Source organism: Ursus maritimus, unplaced genomic scaffold, assembly GCF_017311325.1.
Source record: "Ursus maritimus isolate PB19 unplaced genomic scaffold, ASM1731132v1 scaffold_8, whole genome shotgun sequence".
NCBI lineage: Eukaryota > Metazoa > Chordata > Mammalia > Carnivora > Ursidae > Ursus > Ursus maritimus.
Genome location: NW_024426996.1, coordinates 46,815,014 through 46,832,923, shown reverse-complemented (window position 1 = coordinate 46,832,923; position 17,910 = coordinate 46,815,014). Strand labels below are relative to the sequence as shown.

At 34.7% G+C, this 17,910-nt stretch overlaps 1 protein-coding gene across 2 annotated transcripts in view; it reads right to left on the bottom strand.

Annotated features, from left to right (window-relative positions):
• KCTD8 (potassium channel tetramerization domain containing 8) overlaps positions 1–17,910 on the bottom strand; it is a 236,391-nt gene that overhangs the window by 143,189 nt on the left and 75,292 nt on the right. Inside the window, exon 3 of one of the 2 annotated variants that reach the window (XM_040625337.1) lies at positions 12,663–12,670. The exons of the other annotated variant lie outside the window; for it this stretch is intronic. Within the exon in view, the coding sequence (XP_040481271.1) occupies positions 12,663–12,670 (8 nt within the window). The remainder of the gene's footprint in view (positions 1–12,662; positions 12,671–17,910) is intronic. 2 annotated transcript variants of the gene reach the window in all.

Sequence of the window (17,910 nt, the reverse complement as noted above, 5' to 3'; positions counted from 1 at the left end):
CCCTTTTAAAGATGAGTAAGTAAACTGAAAAATAGGTTAAATAATTTGACAAATGTCACACTAGCAAAGTTGTGGAACTGACTCTGGAGTCTGCTCTGGATTGGTCTTTGTTCTTTCTTTGTCAGTCTACCCTTCTCCCCTTCTCTTCCCTCTCCTCCATCATTACCAAATCATCGCCAGGGACAAAGAGGAGTGAATATTTGAATGCATGAAGAATGAACGAATGCAGCTTTCTTCTCTTGATTAAGATTAATGTAAGGCACAGATCATTCATAAAATAACTAGTCATACAAAAGACCAAACAGCTGAAGTGTATTACTAGAATATTTCAGTCAGACAATTCCCCTCCTAAAGCCCCAACAGAAGGGAAGAATATTAAGTTAAAGTCCATGAGAAACTGTGCTCAAAGGAGTCCCCAGAATTGGATATATCCTTCAGAGGGTGTGAGTGGGATCACTATGTAATGGCCACCATTCTGTAACTAACCTAAAATTGAAGGACAAAAATACGATTAACTTCTGTATATATTTTTAAGTAGGTATTTTATTTTATACATCGTACCTTTTGCTTGAATAAATGCTACTCTCTGGTATCATCCAAACAGAAGAAAATATTAAAGTTAAGGAATAATTATATCTGGCATAATAGCCAAGATCCTCTCTAAACATATAAATATTCTTTAATTGGATGTCCTGGATTTCATCTATTTGTTTGTTTGTTTTCTATTTCATAATACAGTCAAAAAATAACATATGAAAGGAAAGAAATACTGCCAGCAGTATTTTTCTATGATAACCTTGAATGTTATTAAGGTATCTAAATATAGAAGATGAAACTGAGTTGGAAATTTCTACCAAATCCATACAGGAAGGACTTCACAAGGTCAGGGTTGTTTTTCCCCCCTCTCTTGAAGCTACACACTTCTCGTAATTTAATATAAACATAAACATGTTGCTTAAAATATCAAGGTGGGTCACTGCTTAATTAGCGTTTAAAAATTATTTCAATCAAAGCCGTTACATTATGAAGGATATGCAGCAGAAAAACTGAAGGTAGTGGAAAGTATACTAATTTAGGAGATAGCTAACGGAGTTCTAGTCCCAGAACCACTACCAAGTGACATCACTTTCCTCTATAAAGGTCTTTTTCTTCTTTATTAAAATAAAGTGATTATGTCGGACGATCTCTTAGGTGTCATTAGTATTAGATCGAATTATTGTATTTTTTTCTTATTTAAAAAGATTCTTTTTCTTTTTCTATCAGAAATGCAGTGACCTCTGTTCCTCCCAAGTTCTCCTTTGATCAACATATTCTTGATTTTTCAGGACTTCCAAAACCCAAAACCTTCATGCTATATAACCTGTGAATTTTATCACCAAGAGTTTCTCATTTCTGAAGTATACAATTTGTTTTCTGATTGCTTGATCTTATTTGTTTTCCATTGCTCTCAAGTTACTACACAACTTCCTTAGTTTTGAATTTCACGTGAAAGAGGGAAGCACTTAAAAGTCTACCATATTCCCCCACAGAATACAGTCCAATAGTGCTGGAAACAAAGAGATATTAAAATATAATTCTTAAGTAAACCTGCTTGTATTAGCAAGTAATTCATTATAATTTACTGAACAGGTTGAAGGCAGACTGCAAAGGATTGATTCCTGACTCACTACATACCTGCTGACTGACCTCTTCATCTCTTTGTGCTTCAGTGTCCTTATCCACAGTGTCGGAAAAACCTACCTTATCAGAAAATTTTGAAGATTAAATGGATTAGTGAGTGCAAAGATCTTAGGAAATTGCCTGCCACACAGTAAGCATCCCATAATATATATTAACAATTATTATATTGCTTTTTTTTCTATTTTGATACCCAGTTAAAAAAGAAATATTATCAATAAGAGAAATATAGAATGACAGTTTATAATCTTGGGGCAAAAAAGGCTGCTATAGCTACGCCTGGGTTGTTCAGTGGTTAAGCACTGGACTCTCGGTTTTGGCTCAGGTCTTCAGATCCAGCTGCCTGGAGCTCTGTGCTCAGCGGGGAGTCTGCTTCTCTCCCTCCTTCTGTGCCTCTGTGCCGCCCCTCCCCCATTCTGCTCTCTCTCTCTCTCTCTCTCTCTCTCTCTCAAATAAATAAATAAATCTTTAAAAAGAAATGGCCGCCATAAACATGACTGAAAACCATACACTATAAAAGACCGACAGGTTATAATTAGAAAAAAAAGTGATTTGCAAAACATATTTCCACAAACTATTGTTAAAGAACAAATACTACACTGGAATAAGATATTTGCATCATGAATAATAGACAAAAAATAACAACCCTAATTTTAAAAGGGTTCTAATAAGAAATCAATAATAATAAAATAATCCAATTAAAAATGAGGAAATTTTTGTACACCATACACAAAAATAAACTCAAAATGAATGAAAGACCTAAAATTTGAGACAGGAATCCATCAAAATCCTAGAGAAGAACACAGGCAGCAATGTCTTTAACCTCGGCCACAGAAACATCTCCAAAGGCAAGGGAAATGCAAGCAAAAATGAATACTGGGACTTCATCAAGTTAAAAAGCTTTTGAACAGCAAAGGAAACAATCAACAAAACTAAAAGACAGCCTACAGAATGGCAGAAGATATCTGCAAACATCTTATCAGATAAAGGGCTAGTATCCAAGATGCATAAAGAACTTATCAAACTCAACACCCAAAAAATAAATAATCCAGTCAAGAAATGGGGAGAAGACATGAACAGACATTTCTCCAAAGAAGACATCCAAATGGCCAAGAGACAAATGAAAAAATCCCCAAGATCACTTGGCATCAGGGATATAAAAATCAAAACCACAATGAGATACCACCTCACACGGGTCAGAGTGATGAAAATTAACAACTCAGGAGATAACAGATGTTGGCGAGGATGTGGAGAAAGGGGAACCCTCTTACACTGTGGGTGGGAATGCAAGCTAGTACAACCACTCTGGAAAACAGTATGGAGGTTCCTCGAAATATTAAAAATAGAGCTACACTATGATTCAGCAATTGCACCATTGGGTATTTACCCAAAGGATACAAACAAAGTGATCTGAAGGGGCACACGCACCCCAATGTTTATAGCAGCAATATCCACAATAGCAAAACTATGGAAAAAGCTCAGATGTCCACTGACATTTGAATGGATAAAGAAGATGTGGTAAATATATATGTGTGTACATGTGTGTGCATGTGTGTGTGTGTGTGTGTGTGTAATGGAATATTACTCAGCCATCAAAAAAAAGATTCTTATCATTTGCTATGACATGGATGGAACTAGAAGGTATTATGCTAAGCAAAATAAGTCAATCAGAGAAAGACAATTATCATAAGATCTCACTCATATGTGGAATTTAAGAAACAAAACAGAGGATCATAGGGGAAGGGAGGAAAAATAAAATAAGATGAAATCAGAGAGGGAGACAAACCATAAGAAACTCTTAACTATAGGAAACAAACTGAGGGTTGCTAGAGGAGAGGTGGGTAGGGTGATGGGGTAACTGGGTGATGGGCATTAAGGAGGGCACATGATGTGATGAGCACTGGGTGGTTATATACAACAGATGATTAACCAAACTATACCTCTGAAACTAATGATATACCATATGTTAATTAGTTGACTTTAAATGTGATAAAAATTTTAAAATAACTAAATAAAAATAAAAATGAGGAAAGGATATCCCTAGGAAAAGATATTCAAACGATCCCAAATTACAACCTCCTTAACTAAAAAATTGGAAAATTAAAATTAGGTATCATTTTTTGACTATCAATCTGCCCAAATTAAAAATATTGTTATTACTATTCATTGTTGGAGAGAATGTGAAGAAACTAATGCTCCAAAGCAATGTACCTGGTGTGAATGGAAATCACAAAGTCGTCAGAGAACAATTTGGGTTTGTATGTCAATAACTGAAATCACATACTCTGAACCCAACATTTCCAGTTCAAAGAATCTATTACAGAAATATTCACATCCACTTGCAAAGAAATTCTTTGCAACATTATTTGTTATAAATAATCAAAAGACTTACATACTCATTAGAAGAGGAATGTATAAATTAATTTCTACATCCAAGCTATGGAACAATAAACAATTATTTTTTTAAAAGGATAGCTCTATGAATACAAATATACATTATTGTTTTTAAAACATATTACTGAGTAGTTATATATTATAATCATTTTCTTATAAATTATATAAGTTAGGGGGAAAATATTAAGAAATATATCTCAATGACACAATCATGGGCTTACATTAATTTTTTTCTTCATTCTATTGCTAAGTCTTCTCAGTAAGAACCTTTCTAATTAGAAGAGTTGATAATATTTGCTATTAATTATTTTCATGGGAACTAGATTACATGCATGTGACCTTGAAATGGCACTTCTTTTATTCATTAAAGAGGTGATGCATGTACTAACACAGGCACTTTCAAGATCTTTCAATGCAGTGATTTTACAAATTAGAGTAATGCTATCTTTGGCTATTATCTTTTTAAAAGGAGAATTATGATTACCAGTTCCATTACTTAGAAATTTTTAACAATATAGACATATAACATTTTAAAGATAAAATTATGTTTCTTTTTATTGAATCAGTGTCCCAAACAAAAATTCCATTTGTGTATCTAAGTGGTACGAACAGGTATTCATACTGAGGTTTCATGTAAAAACTCAGTATTAGCTGAAACATGGTTCAGAATGTCAAGCAAGCCTATTCAGTACTGTCCTGAATTTAGGTAATAAAATCAAATTGCACAAATGTCATACCAGTGTTTCTATGAAAACATTAAGCAATTCTATTTTCTTTTTTAAAGATGTCTTATATATACTTAAAATATTTATTTTCACAACTGAAAATATATGGCACAGTAAGGGAGAAAAACACTTAATGAGGACACAACGGCTGTGTTCAAATACCTGCAGTGTTTTTATGTGAAGAAAGAGTAGACACACATTCTCTTGCTCCAGAAGGCTGAACTTAGACAGATATGTGGAAATTGTATAGAGAAAGAATTACTTTAGCGGTATAAGACACTTTTAAACTTTCGCTTTTTATTTCATATAATTTTCTACTATATTTTTAAAAGAAACATCGATTATTTTTAAAATTTTTAAATTACATTCAGAAAAATAATAGATCAAAAATAAGTAGAGTCACTGAGTCTTAAAGAATTGATAGAGACAGTGATTTGAGCATTGTCCAATAACAGAGGAGATCATTTGAAAGGCTACCATTCTTTATCCCAGGAAGCTTTCAATGGAAACTACACAATAAATTCCAGAGATATATAGGCCAAGTTCCTTCGTTAGGTAGGGACTGAACTAAAAGATCTCAGAAGTCTCTCTAAAGTACAGTAGACTACCATGTCATTGTCACATTTAATCCTGCACATTTATAAACATTCCTCCAAATGTAATTAATCTCCATAAGCCTAAAACATCTGGAAACACCTATACAGTAAGTTACTCATTTTGCGAGTAGCATGCTTGAATCCTTGGAGGCATGTCTAAAATGGAAAAAGGGTTAAATACCAACTTAACTGAACTTCATTGCTCTGTAATAATAATAATGATGATGATGATGATAGATAAATAAAATGTCATATCACTTATTTTAACTCCTGGAGAAATTAAGTTATAGGGTACATTTCTCTTAGTTTGCTTAATAATACAAATTTCTAAAGAAAAAAATTTAAATAGTTATACCAAGACTTGAGTTCCTAATTCTCTAAGCTTCTGCTTCACTAAACCTTTTTGTTATAAATTATCATGTTTTGACAGATTAAAATCGATAAGGGATAATAGTGGAATACAGAGAGAGAAAGAGAAAGGGAGGAGGAGGGGGAAGGGAGGGGTGGAGGAGAAGGAGAGGAAGAGGGGGAGGGAGGAGGAGGGAGAGGGAAGACGTAGAGAATAACAACAACACCAATCATGATTCAGAAATCCTATTACATTATATATCCATACTTTGTAAAGCATTTACTAATAAACTTTAGAAAGCACTGCCTGATGGACAACAGACTGTCATCTATTATCTTCCTCTGAAGAGAAGTGACTATTTGTTGGTGTTGCTCTCGGCATTCAAACCTTCTTCTTAAAAGCACCCAGTTTTCTTTTAAGGAATTATATTGTGCTCTCTCTTTTCCAATGTATGTAGCATTAGTGGAAAGATAATTCTCAGAAACTGCTCCCTACACTAAATAAGACCAAAGACCAAATTCCCCTTCTCCTTACGTAAAGAGAATCAGGAAGTGATCTAAGTTTGGTGAAGTAAACGCTCTGCGTCATGAATATTGCAACTGAGGAAAAGAGGCAAGCAGAAGCAAGAACAGGTGTAGGAAACTGTCACAAAGTCATCATGCTTTCAAACTCTAGTTCACACTCCAAGGACTTTGGGGCTGCCTTGGTTCTCACTTGTTTCCAAAACAGATCCCCAGAAACCCAGAAATCTGTGATTTCACCTTCTTTCTTCTTGTAAATTCTCCTTTGCATAATTTAGCCAAAATTAGTTTGTTGCCGGCAGCCAAAATCCATAGATTATCGGAGGGCAGTGACAAAGTATATAATTAAAGTACTGAATTCAGAGACACACTGAGAAATACTAATCTTGATATAAAATAATTTTATAAAGATTTACAAAGATGTGAGATACAGAGTTTTTTAAGGGTGCTAGATAAACGTTCGTAAAGCATGCTATTTACAACAGTAGGAAAACCAATAAAATACTAGGATTAAATCTCATAAAAACGTGCGAGACCTCTTCACAGAAAAATATAACATTATGTTGGGTGAAAATAAAGATCTAAAAAACTAGAGAGAGAGCTCACATTCATGGATTTGAGGTCTCAAAATTTTAAAACATTAATTCTCCCCAATTTACTCTAGTGATTGAATGAATCCAAGTAAAAATCACAACTTTGTGAAGTGTGTGTGTGTGTAATCTGACAAGCTGATACTAAAAGGTGGAAATGGAAAAAGCCAAGAAAAGCTAAGACACTACTGTGGAAGAACAAGGAAAAAGACTTGCTCTATGAGATATCAGGAGTTATTACAAAAATACAATTAAGACAATTGGCATAAGGACAGCCAAGTGAACAAATGGAATGAAATGGAGAGTTCATTACCAGATGCATGCATATACAGACAATTGATTTTTATCACTTCATATCATTTTATACAGTGGGGAACGGACAGTCCCTTTCAATAAATGATTCTAGGACAATTTAAAATCCACATGGAATAAAATGAAACTAGACATCTATCTCACATAATACATAAAAATCAATTCCAGGTAAACTATAGAGCAAATGTAAAAGGCAAAACAATAAGGCTTCTAGAACGTAACATATGAAAGTATGAGACAGTGCAGAAAAAGATTTCATAAACAGGACACAATGAGCAATACCCAGGAAGAAAAAGACTGATAAATTGGATCACATAAAAATTAATTCTTTATGTTCCCAGCAGATAGCATGAAGAGAGTAAAAAAGGTAAGCCGCACATTGAGAGAAAATATTTACAGCAAATAGAACCAACACAGGATTTTTATACGTGTGGGTGTGTATATCGATCATAATCAATGGGGGGGGGGAGAAAAGATAACCCAGTAGAAAAATATAGCAAGAGATTTAAACAAATAATACACAGATGGCCAAATGGAACTCAACCTAATTAGTCAGATATGCAAATTGAATATATACCAGGATACCAGAGCACACTAATCAGAGTGGCTAGACTTTAAAAACCTGACAAATACCACGGTTGGTAGGCAGGTGAAGTAATGGGGAAAGTATCAAATGGCTGGTGGGAGCGCACAGTTCTACCACTTCGGAAAGTTTGGCGTTAGATCTAATAAAGCTAAAGACACATGTACCTAGCAGTTCCGCATCGAAATGTACACCCAAGAGACATGGAGATCAAAACTAGAGACAAGTCAATGCCCACGAACAGAATAAATTTAAAGATTGTGAAGTAGCCAAACAATAAATATTTTTAAAGCAATGAAAGGGAGCAAAGTACAGCTACATGCATGGCTCAACATCACAAGCATTATGCTGAGTGTAGGAGGCTAGAATGCATATTGCATGATTCCATTTCTTCAAAAAATGGCCAACTAAACATGGTTAGGGATACACCCTTAAGAGTTAAAATTATAAAGAAGGAAATTAATAACATTAAATTAGTAACCTTAAAGACAACATAAAAATTAACTTGGGAGGCTAAGGCACAGATGGTGGTTAAGAGGGTAAAGATTTATTTCCTGTCCTGAATGTGGAGGCACAGGTATTGTCTTTGCAATAGTGTATACCTTTCTTTGCTTTAGAGACTTTTCTGAATATATATCATAGCAATAAAAATCAAATAAAAAAATAAATGAAATTAGAAATTTTACTCTCCAAATAATAGTTTTTAAATCAGAAAGCCCCATATGTATTACTATAGAATAGTACTATTAAAACTTTTGTTACATAAATATTTGTTTTCTTATGATTTCATTTTTTCTCTTGCCTACATTGATTTATTTAGCAAGATTTTAATACACTGTTCCTTCTTCTACTAACTGGCTTTCCCTAACATATCAAATTGTATGATTTTCTTACCATATTGATATTTTATTGAAATTAATAGCAGGTGAAAGCTTGTAATAGAAAAAAAATGAATTAAGTTTTCAATATATCACCTACAAAATGTATTGATATCCACGTCATCAGTTATTTGCAGACCAGACAGTAAGCAAACCTCGGAGACTGAGCAGGAAATGAAGTATACAGGAAATGCTGGTGGAATGGCTTCTGTATGTATATTTTCTTTTATTGAAGTAATACAAAATTCAAAACACTCTAATTCATTTTATGCAAATATCATTGATTTCTCTAGTTATTTAACTCTGCTATTTTGGTCTTGCTGTTTGTGAGGCTTAATTTAAAGTTTAAGTCCATGTAGGGTTGGACAAAAATCTCTAAAGACCATTCTGAATAAATTCAACATTGATCAAATTGAGATCAGGTAACACCAGACTGAGACCAGACAAGACATTTATTTTTAAAAATCTGCAAGTAGTTATCCCCTAAATATTCTGAGGCAATACAGCTTAACAAAATCATACATTTTTATTCTACCGTTACGTGTTGTAGAGTGAATAGATATATACGTATGCCTTTTTTTAAAAAAAAATAAGGAATAATGAATTATTTCATCAGGGTTAAAAGCACAGCTGATTATTATTATCGAAGGTACATACACAAATCTCTCAAGAGCAGAGGTATTTATCCTTACAATAAAGGGAACCAGGGATATTTCAGTGAATTTTTCCAGTAGATAGAAGCTTACAATAATCCAACATCTAAATGTTTTATATTTTAATAAAACATTTTATTCATAAAAAGGGATTTATGGAACATATAAATTATAAATGTAATATAATGAAAAAGTAGGTTATCCAATTGCTTCATACCCACTATCCAAATTCGCTAAGAAACTACAAAATGTTTATTTGCTTTATGTGTACTCAAAGAAAGGATAAAAGAAATCAAGAACCTGCTCCTTGTTATGCTTTGCACATTAACTGTGTATGGCTTGCTTTCTGTCAGGGCCATCTCAGGATCCTAGAGTTACCTTTCTTGGACAATTTCACAAAATTCTTAAAGAAAACTTACATGCAGTCAAAGAAAAATAGAATTGAAGCTACCAAAAGGAAAACAACAGCTGTACTAATGGATGGTTTTAATTATCCGCATATCTGCTGAGAGTCTTAAGAGGTGGACCAATGAACAAGTGTTTTCTTTTCCCTTCCTTCCTTCCTTTTTTTTTTTTTGTTTCAAGTTTTTATTTAAATTCTAGTTAGTTAACATAGTGTAATACTGGTTTCAGAAATAGAATTTAGTGATTCATCACTTATATATAACACCCAGTGCTCATCACAAGTGGGCAGAGCCCAATGCTCTCAAGATCCTGAGATCATGACCTGAGCTGAAATTAAGAGTTGGACGTTCAACCAACTGAGCCACCCAGGCATCCCAACAAGTGTTTTCTTTATTAAACGAATTGAGTGTTCTTTTTCAAACAGCCAGGAATGTCACGAGAAGAGAATGGAAAGGCAACCCTTTTATTTAATTAATTTGTTAAAAACTACCCACAGTGAAAACAGAGAAATACTTGAGGAAAACTTTAAGGAAAGCAATCATAAAAATGTAGTATTTAACGGTTTTTGAATTTTTTAAAAAAACATTAACAGTTAATATAAATGCACAGGTAACAGTTTTTAAACTTCACACTGATGGGCATGAAATACCTTTTAAAGATGCAATCCAGGGACGATCCTCCTATTTGGGGCCCTTTTGTGCATTTATATTTCATTTACTTATGGGTATATTTCTTTCCATATGGCATTTTTCCATTTAATTCCCAATATGTCTTCTTCAGTTTCCTCAAATGCTCTTTTCTCTTTCTCTCCCCTTCATCAAAATGCGTTACCCTCTCTTCATTCTCTATCACAAAGCAGAATTTTCCTGAGCAGCATCGGTGAAAGCCATCATATATGCCTTACACTTACTTAATCTCAAGCAAGGTGAGGTTTTTTTTTTTTTCTTCCTTGATGTTACTCATCTCAAGTTTTTCAATGACACAATTCATTTGTCACTGCAATAGCTCTAGGGTTCATTTACCACATTCATTTGTGAAAATCTTTATTTTATAAGGGAGGCTATTAAATCATCTTCCCTTGGGGTAATTAAGACTAGAAAAGTTGTCTTCCTGTCAGAAATGGTTTAAGTAAACTTGCCTGAAGATATGGAAAATGTATTAGACAGGTTAAGAAGTCTTTCTTAGTCTTACAGCGTCTAATGAGGTATGATGTGTTATTTGAGGCACTGTTTAACTTATTCTTCTGAAGAAAAGGACATTCATTCAATAATACAATAGAGTCTTATGTGTTCAGAAGGTTTGGGGTCAAAAATAATCTAGATACTTAAAAAATATGAAGTATTAACTAACAATGACTCAGATTTTTTTTTCCTTAATGGGGACAGATTTGTCAAACTCTGGTACATTAAGGGACATTTCAATTTGAGCTAATGTTCTAGATAATAATAATAATAAAAATACCCAAGTGATATCACTCTGAAATAGTCTAATAAGTAAGTACTCTTGAGCCACAAAATTACCTCAAAATTTGACAATTTTTAATGACTTATTGAGGAAAAAAAATCTCTAAGAGAATCTAAAATAACAGGACAAGGATAAATATTAAAAAGGTAAATGATACCTTAATTCACCAAATGGTTATTGAAAACTTTTTTTTTAATGTCTGATATTGGTCTCAGTGCCATAAGGATGAATGAGAATAACATTGGCTTTGCAGTTGAGTACCTTACAACGTCTTAGAAAAGACCTCTATGGGGGTGGCTGGGTGGCACAGTAGGTTAAGCGTCTGACTCTTGGTTTTGGCTCAGGTCCTGATCTCAGGCTCATGAGATTGAGCCCCGCCATCAGGCTTTGCTCTCAAAGCAAAGTCTGCTTAAGATTCTGTCACCCTCTCCCTTTGCCACGCCCCCCACACTCATGTCCTCTCTCTCTCTCAAATAAATAAATCTTTAAAAAAAATTAAAACTAGTAGTGCAATTGCTGGGTCATAGGGTACTAGGTATTTACCCCAAAAATACAAATTTAGTGATCCGAAGGGGCATCTGTACTCCATTGTTTATAGCAGCAATGTCCACAACAGCCAAACTATGGAAAGAGCCCAGATGAGCCCAGATGTCCATTGACAGAGGAATGGGTAAAGAAGAGATGGTACATATATACAATGGAATATGACTCAGCCATCAAAAAAATGAAATTTTGCCATCTGCAACAATGTGGATGGAACTAGAAGGTATTATGCTAAGCAAAATAAGTCAGAGAAAGATAATACACCATATGATTTCACTCATCTGTGGAATTTAAGAAACAAATAGATGAACACAGGGGAAGGGAAGGAAAAATAAGACAAAAACAGAAAGGGAGACAAACCATAAGAGACTCTTAATCATAGGAAACAAACTGAGGGTTGCTGAAGGCAAGGTGGGTGGGGGGATGGGGTAACTGGGTGATGGACATTAAGGAGGGCATGGGATGTAATGAGCACTGGGTATCATAGAAGACCGATGAATCACTGACCTCTACCTCTGAAACTAGTAATACACTATATGTTGGTTAACTAAATTTAAATTTAAAAAGTATAAATAAATAAAAAATAAAAAATGTTAAAAAAAAAGATCTCTACACAAGTAACTATTATTCAAAGCAGTCATTGTTAAGTATCATAAGAAAACAAACATCAGTGCCCTACAAATATCAGGAGGAAAAAAGTCCGTTTTAGGCTGGCTACATTTGATCAGGAATTTGGAGATGTCATTTCAGGTCACTTTAATGAACTGGAGAGTTCTGTCTGGGTGTTGGCTAAAATGTTGGCCACAACCAGGTGAGTTAATGTAAGTGTTGAAAGCTTGTCTGAGCACAAATTTTGGTTGATTCCGTATGTCAAGATAAGAATTTTGGACTGTCTTCTTTAGACAGATGAGAAGTATGAAGGGAACAAGCCCTGTTTTCATTTAAATATAACGTCAACTTTTATGAGAGCACTGACAATGCTCTATAGTTAAGGACAGTGAGCCGTAGAGAGATTAGAGAGTGTGTCCAAAAGCGCAGGGAGAGTAAGGAGCACTTATTCCAAAATCCATACTCTTTCTACACCACAATGCTGAACAATTACTACAGTAATAGGAGCAGAGTAATGTTTGTGGAAGATCAAACAGTGTGTAGAGCGTGGGGCAAAAGAGTACAAGAAAAGATTTTAGAGACATCAAGAAGTTATAAAAATAAGTCCAGGTTGAAGCGGAAACCTGCACTGGTTGTCATAGGAAAATAATGGGAAAGGAATATTTCAAAGAACACTGCAAAGAATCAACACAACTTCTTTGCTGTGCCATAAAGGGGATCCTCGGATAACTTCAAGTGGCCATTTCTTTGTGCATTAAACATAAAATAAAAAAATAAAATAAAACTTTAGCCCAGTTAAGACCAAAAACATCTTAAGTAGAAGACATTTAAATACTAAGAAATAGCTCAGCAATTCTAAAAGCAATTCTCTAAATACCAAAAGTGTTATAAGATGTACTTATAATATTTAAGCCATCTGCTTTACTCTTTTTATTGTTGTTGTCTCTATAATTTCGTTTAAAATAACCTGGTAAAGTTAGGCAAAAATTAGCATGGTGCTATATGGATTAAAATATTTCTTGAAATCAGTATTTTCAATTCGTTTATGCCAGAAAAGAGTTTGTATGCAGGATGGTAATTTAACCAAGAAGCTACAGGAATTAAAAATACATTTCTTTTCCAAATCAATTGAAAGCATCATTAATCCTAAGTATTTCCTTGATGCCTGTCACCATGGTATCAAATCACAGAACTATTAGAAGAGAAGCATTAAAAGGAACTGGAACTCCTGTCTTTTTATTCCATTGTAAGTTATATCAAAGCTAGGAACTAAAAGAGATACTTCCAAATTATTTATTCTAAGGTTAAAGGGGGACATTTAAAAATGTATCTTTGATGTACTCCTGCACATTTGAATATTGAGACTGCATCCAGTCTCCAAGGGTATGGATCAGGAGCTAGGGCATCTAACTGAAAACTCTCTCCCTCCCGCATCAGTGAATGAAGTTCACTGCAAGCCAACAAAGACAAAGATCACAGACTTGAGTAAAATGAGAAGCTGTAAGAAGAACCAGGGCTGAGAGGGGAGATGTTAAGAAACATAATTTTTCCTCTAGGCACAGCTATAATTTTGCACCAACTTTTGAATAGTCCTTTGTATGTTCCTAGATAACATACCAGTTCTATTAAAATTGTACATTATGGAAGTGTTCCTGCTAGTGATCTCATCCTAAATTAAAGACTCTTAGAATAAATAAAAGTCACTTTTTTTTTTTGGCTTTCAAGCAAGCTATTCAGAAGTAGCAAAATATTCATGTCTACATCTAAATCTGTAATCTTAGTAACAATAACACAGGGGGGTTTTAGGGTTCCAAGCATGGACAAGACATTTGTGGTGTTCGAACAACTGGATACCCACATACCAAAAAAAAAAAAAAAAAAATCAATAAAACCACAATCCTTACAACTTTCACAAAAATAACACCAAAATGGATCACGGACCTAAATATAAAACACAAAACTATATAACTCCTAGAAGATAAGATGGGAGAAATTTAGATGACCTTGATTTTAACAATGACATTTTAGATACAAAACTAAAAGCAATATGGTGAAAGAAAAAATTGATAAATTTGATTTCATTAAAATTAAAAACTTCTGCTCAGTGAAGGACACTATTAAGAGAATGAAAAGACAATCCACGGGAAAAATTTGCCAAACGCATATCTGATAAAAGACTGTACCTAAAATATACAAAAAATCTCCTAAAACTCACTGATATAAAAATAAACAATTCAATTCAAAAGTGGTAAAAAGATTTTAATAGACACCACATGGAAGAAGATACACAGATGGAAAATAAGCAGAGCAGATAAAAATTTGCTCCACATATGTCATTGAAAAATTGCAGATTAAAACAATGTAATAACATTCACACCTATTAGAATAGCTAAAATCCAAAACACTGACAGTATCAAATGCAGGTGAGGATGTGGAGCAATAGGAACTCTCATTTATTGGTGGAGGAAAAACAAAATGGTACAGCCACTTTGGAAGACAGTCTGACAGCTTCTTTCAAAGCTAACCATAGTTTTTCCATATAATGCAGCAATTACAATTTATCCGAATGAGTTGAAAACTTACAACCACACAAAAGCCTGCACACAGCCGTTTACAGCAACTTTATTCATAATTTCCCCAAATTAGGGAAACAACCAAGGTGTCTTTCAGTAAGTGAAAGGAGAAACAAACTGTGGTTTGGAATATTATTCAGCGAGAAGAAAAAAATAAGCTAAGAAGGCACACAAAGACATGGAGGAAAAGTAAATGCATATTGCTAAGTGAAAGAAGCCAATTTGAAAAGGCTACACACTATATGGATTTCAATTATATGACATTCTGAAAAGGGCAACACAATAAAGACAGAAAATATCAACAGCCTCCAGAGGTTCAGGCAAGGAGTGAGGGGAGGAGTAAGCAGAGCACAAAGGACTTTTCGGGTGGTAAAACTAATTCTGTACGAACCTATAATGGTAGATAAATGACATCACACATTTTCCAAACCTATAGACTGTACAACGCAAAGAGTGAATGTTAATATAAGTTATAAACAATTCTGAATAATAATGTATCAGTATTGGTTCATCAGTGATAACCGATGTACCACACTAATGCAAGCAGAGCAGGGGCAATGCTGTTGAGAGGGTGGGGGGCATACGGGAACTCTATCTTCCGCACAGTTTTTCTGTAAATCTAGAAATGTTCTAAAAAATGAAGTCTATTAATGTTTTAAAGATTAGATAAACACATTGTGAATTGTTTAGTCTTCAGAAAAACAAGGCTTTGCATAACAGCATCAAGGAAAATGTGTCCTTTAAATGTTGATTGCTCTGGTTCCACTGAAATTCCTGTACTGTCCCTGAAATAAAAAAGCTGACTCCAAAGTCTACAAAGAAAGGATATATTATATTAAGCACAGAACTACTTTAAAGATATTTAATTATTTTAAATGAATTCATAGAAGCAAAATGAATACACCAAAATGTAATACAGAACGGCTGAGAACAATGAAGTCAATTACAAATTTAAAAAGCAAAGGAAAACAGAAAAGAAAAATCATCTGTGACCTATCAGAACGGCAAAAAATAATAATCAGAATAAAAATGTATCTACCTAGCCTTGACAAAGACGTGATAAAATGGAAATCATCTCCAAAACTGCTAAAACTTAAATTGTTTCAAGTTCTTTGGAGGACAGATTCTTCATAAACACCTTGAAATTTTAACAAATGGTTGCCTGAGGGGCGGGGGGCAAGGGATGGCAAAATGGATCAAGGGCAGAGAGAGATACAGGATTCCACTTGTGGAATGAGTAAGTCAGTAGAATAAAAGATACAATGCAAGGAATAGAGTCAGCGACACTGTACTAGCACTGTATGGTGACAGATGGTAGCTACACTTGTGGTGAGCACAGCATAACTTATAAACTTGTCAAGTCACTACCTTGTACACCTGAAACTAATGTAACATTGTGTATTAACTATAGTCAAAAAATTTTTAAATATATAAAAATATAAATAAATAAAGGTGTGTACCAAGTGAGCCAGTAATTTCATCTAGACATTTATTTATCTTAAAAAAGATAATCAGACAAAGATAAAAAGATGTATCTACAAAAATATTCTGCATGTATGCATATGTGTGTGTTTCATTGTGTGTGCAAAGACAGAGAGCTGGGAGCGAATCTTTGCTTTTATTTTTATATCTTACTTAAGAATGCGGAACAAGAAAAAAAAAAAACAGTTAAAACAAGTAAGCAAGCAAGCAAACAAACCAAATCAAACCAGAGAGCTTACCTGAGAAGACCTCCATGAGGAAAGACTCACCCTTCCCTACTCATGAGGGAAGGCTTACATATGGATTAGCCTACCTTACTGACTCGTAATTATCATCAGAATAAGGGCTCTACCTATAATTCATTGTAACCAGATTTGGACTTAAAAACAAATCATTACCAGTTTCTGAAAACCTGTTTAACCTTCTCAACCTTTCTGCTTAAGAAACTCAGTCTTCTCCTTACAGCCCTTCTGTCATTTGTAAAGTCCTCCAAAGCCCTAAAGGTAGGGCAGGTATACAAACACTCCCCTCCCCCTCTTCCAGCCCTTTTCGCCCCCACAGCCTGAGTGGTCTTTTTAGAAGAGGAATTTCATATTATATATGTTCTATCCTGCTCCCTGAACCACCTGCTTAAAACACCGTTAATGAATTCCTATTGCTCTCAAGATAAAAATCAAACACTTTAAGACCCGGCCTGAGTGGCTGTTCCCTACCCACTCCAGCTTCACAGTGAGCCATGTTCTCCATACCCTAGGCCTCCCTGCCTTCCTTCCTTTAGCCCCTCAGACTTGCTGGGCTCCCTTCTGCCACAGGCTCTTTAGACAGGCTGCTGCTGCTTCCTTTTCTTATTCTCCTTGTTAACTCCTGCTTTTCCTCCACATGTCATTTCAATCATCAAGTCCTCAGTGAAGCCCCTCTTGAGTTTTCAGCCCACGTGAAATCCCTCTTTAAGCAACCACATACCATCATCGTGTACCTCTTTTGATGCTGTTATCACAACTGCAATATATGATATATTTGATTAATACTTCTCTCTACTTCACAGCAAACTCCAAGAGTACAGGGAACATGTGTATTTTTGCTTACTATTGCTTTGCCAGCACACAACCTGATACCCAGAAGGAACTCAACAAATCACTCATTGAATGAGCTGATAAATGAATGAATCAATAAATCAATCGCAAAGTTAACAAAGTTCTTAAAGGCTCATCCTTCGTTACCAGATCCAGTTTAGCACATCAGGCTGCAATGTTTACACTGTACACTGAGTTTACAGCGAGGAGTCATGTATGGGCTGACTATCACTGACCCTACAGAGAAGCATTTTCTTAAAAAAGGTATTTTTAGGGGCCCCTGGGAGGCACAGCGGTTAAGGCGTCTGCCTTCGGCTCAGGGCGTGATCCTGGCGTTACGGGATCGAGCCCCACATCAGGCTCCTCCGCTATGAGCCTGTTTCTTCCTCTCCCACTCCCCCCTGCTTGTGTCCCCTCTCTCGCTGGCTGTCTCTATCTCTGTCAAATAAATAAATAAAATCTTTAAAAAAAAAAAAAAGGTAT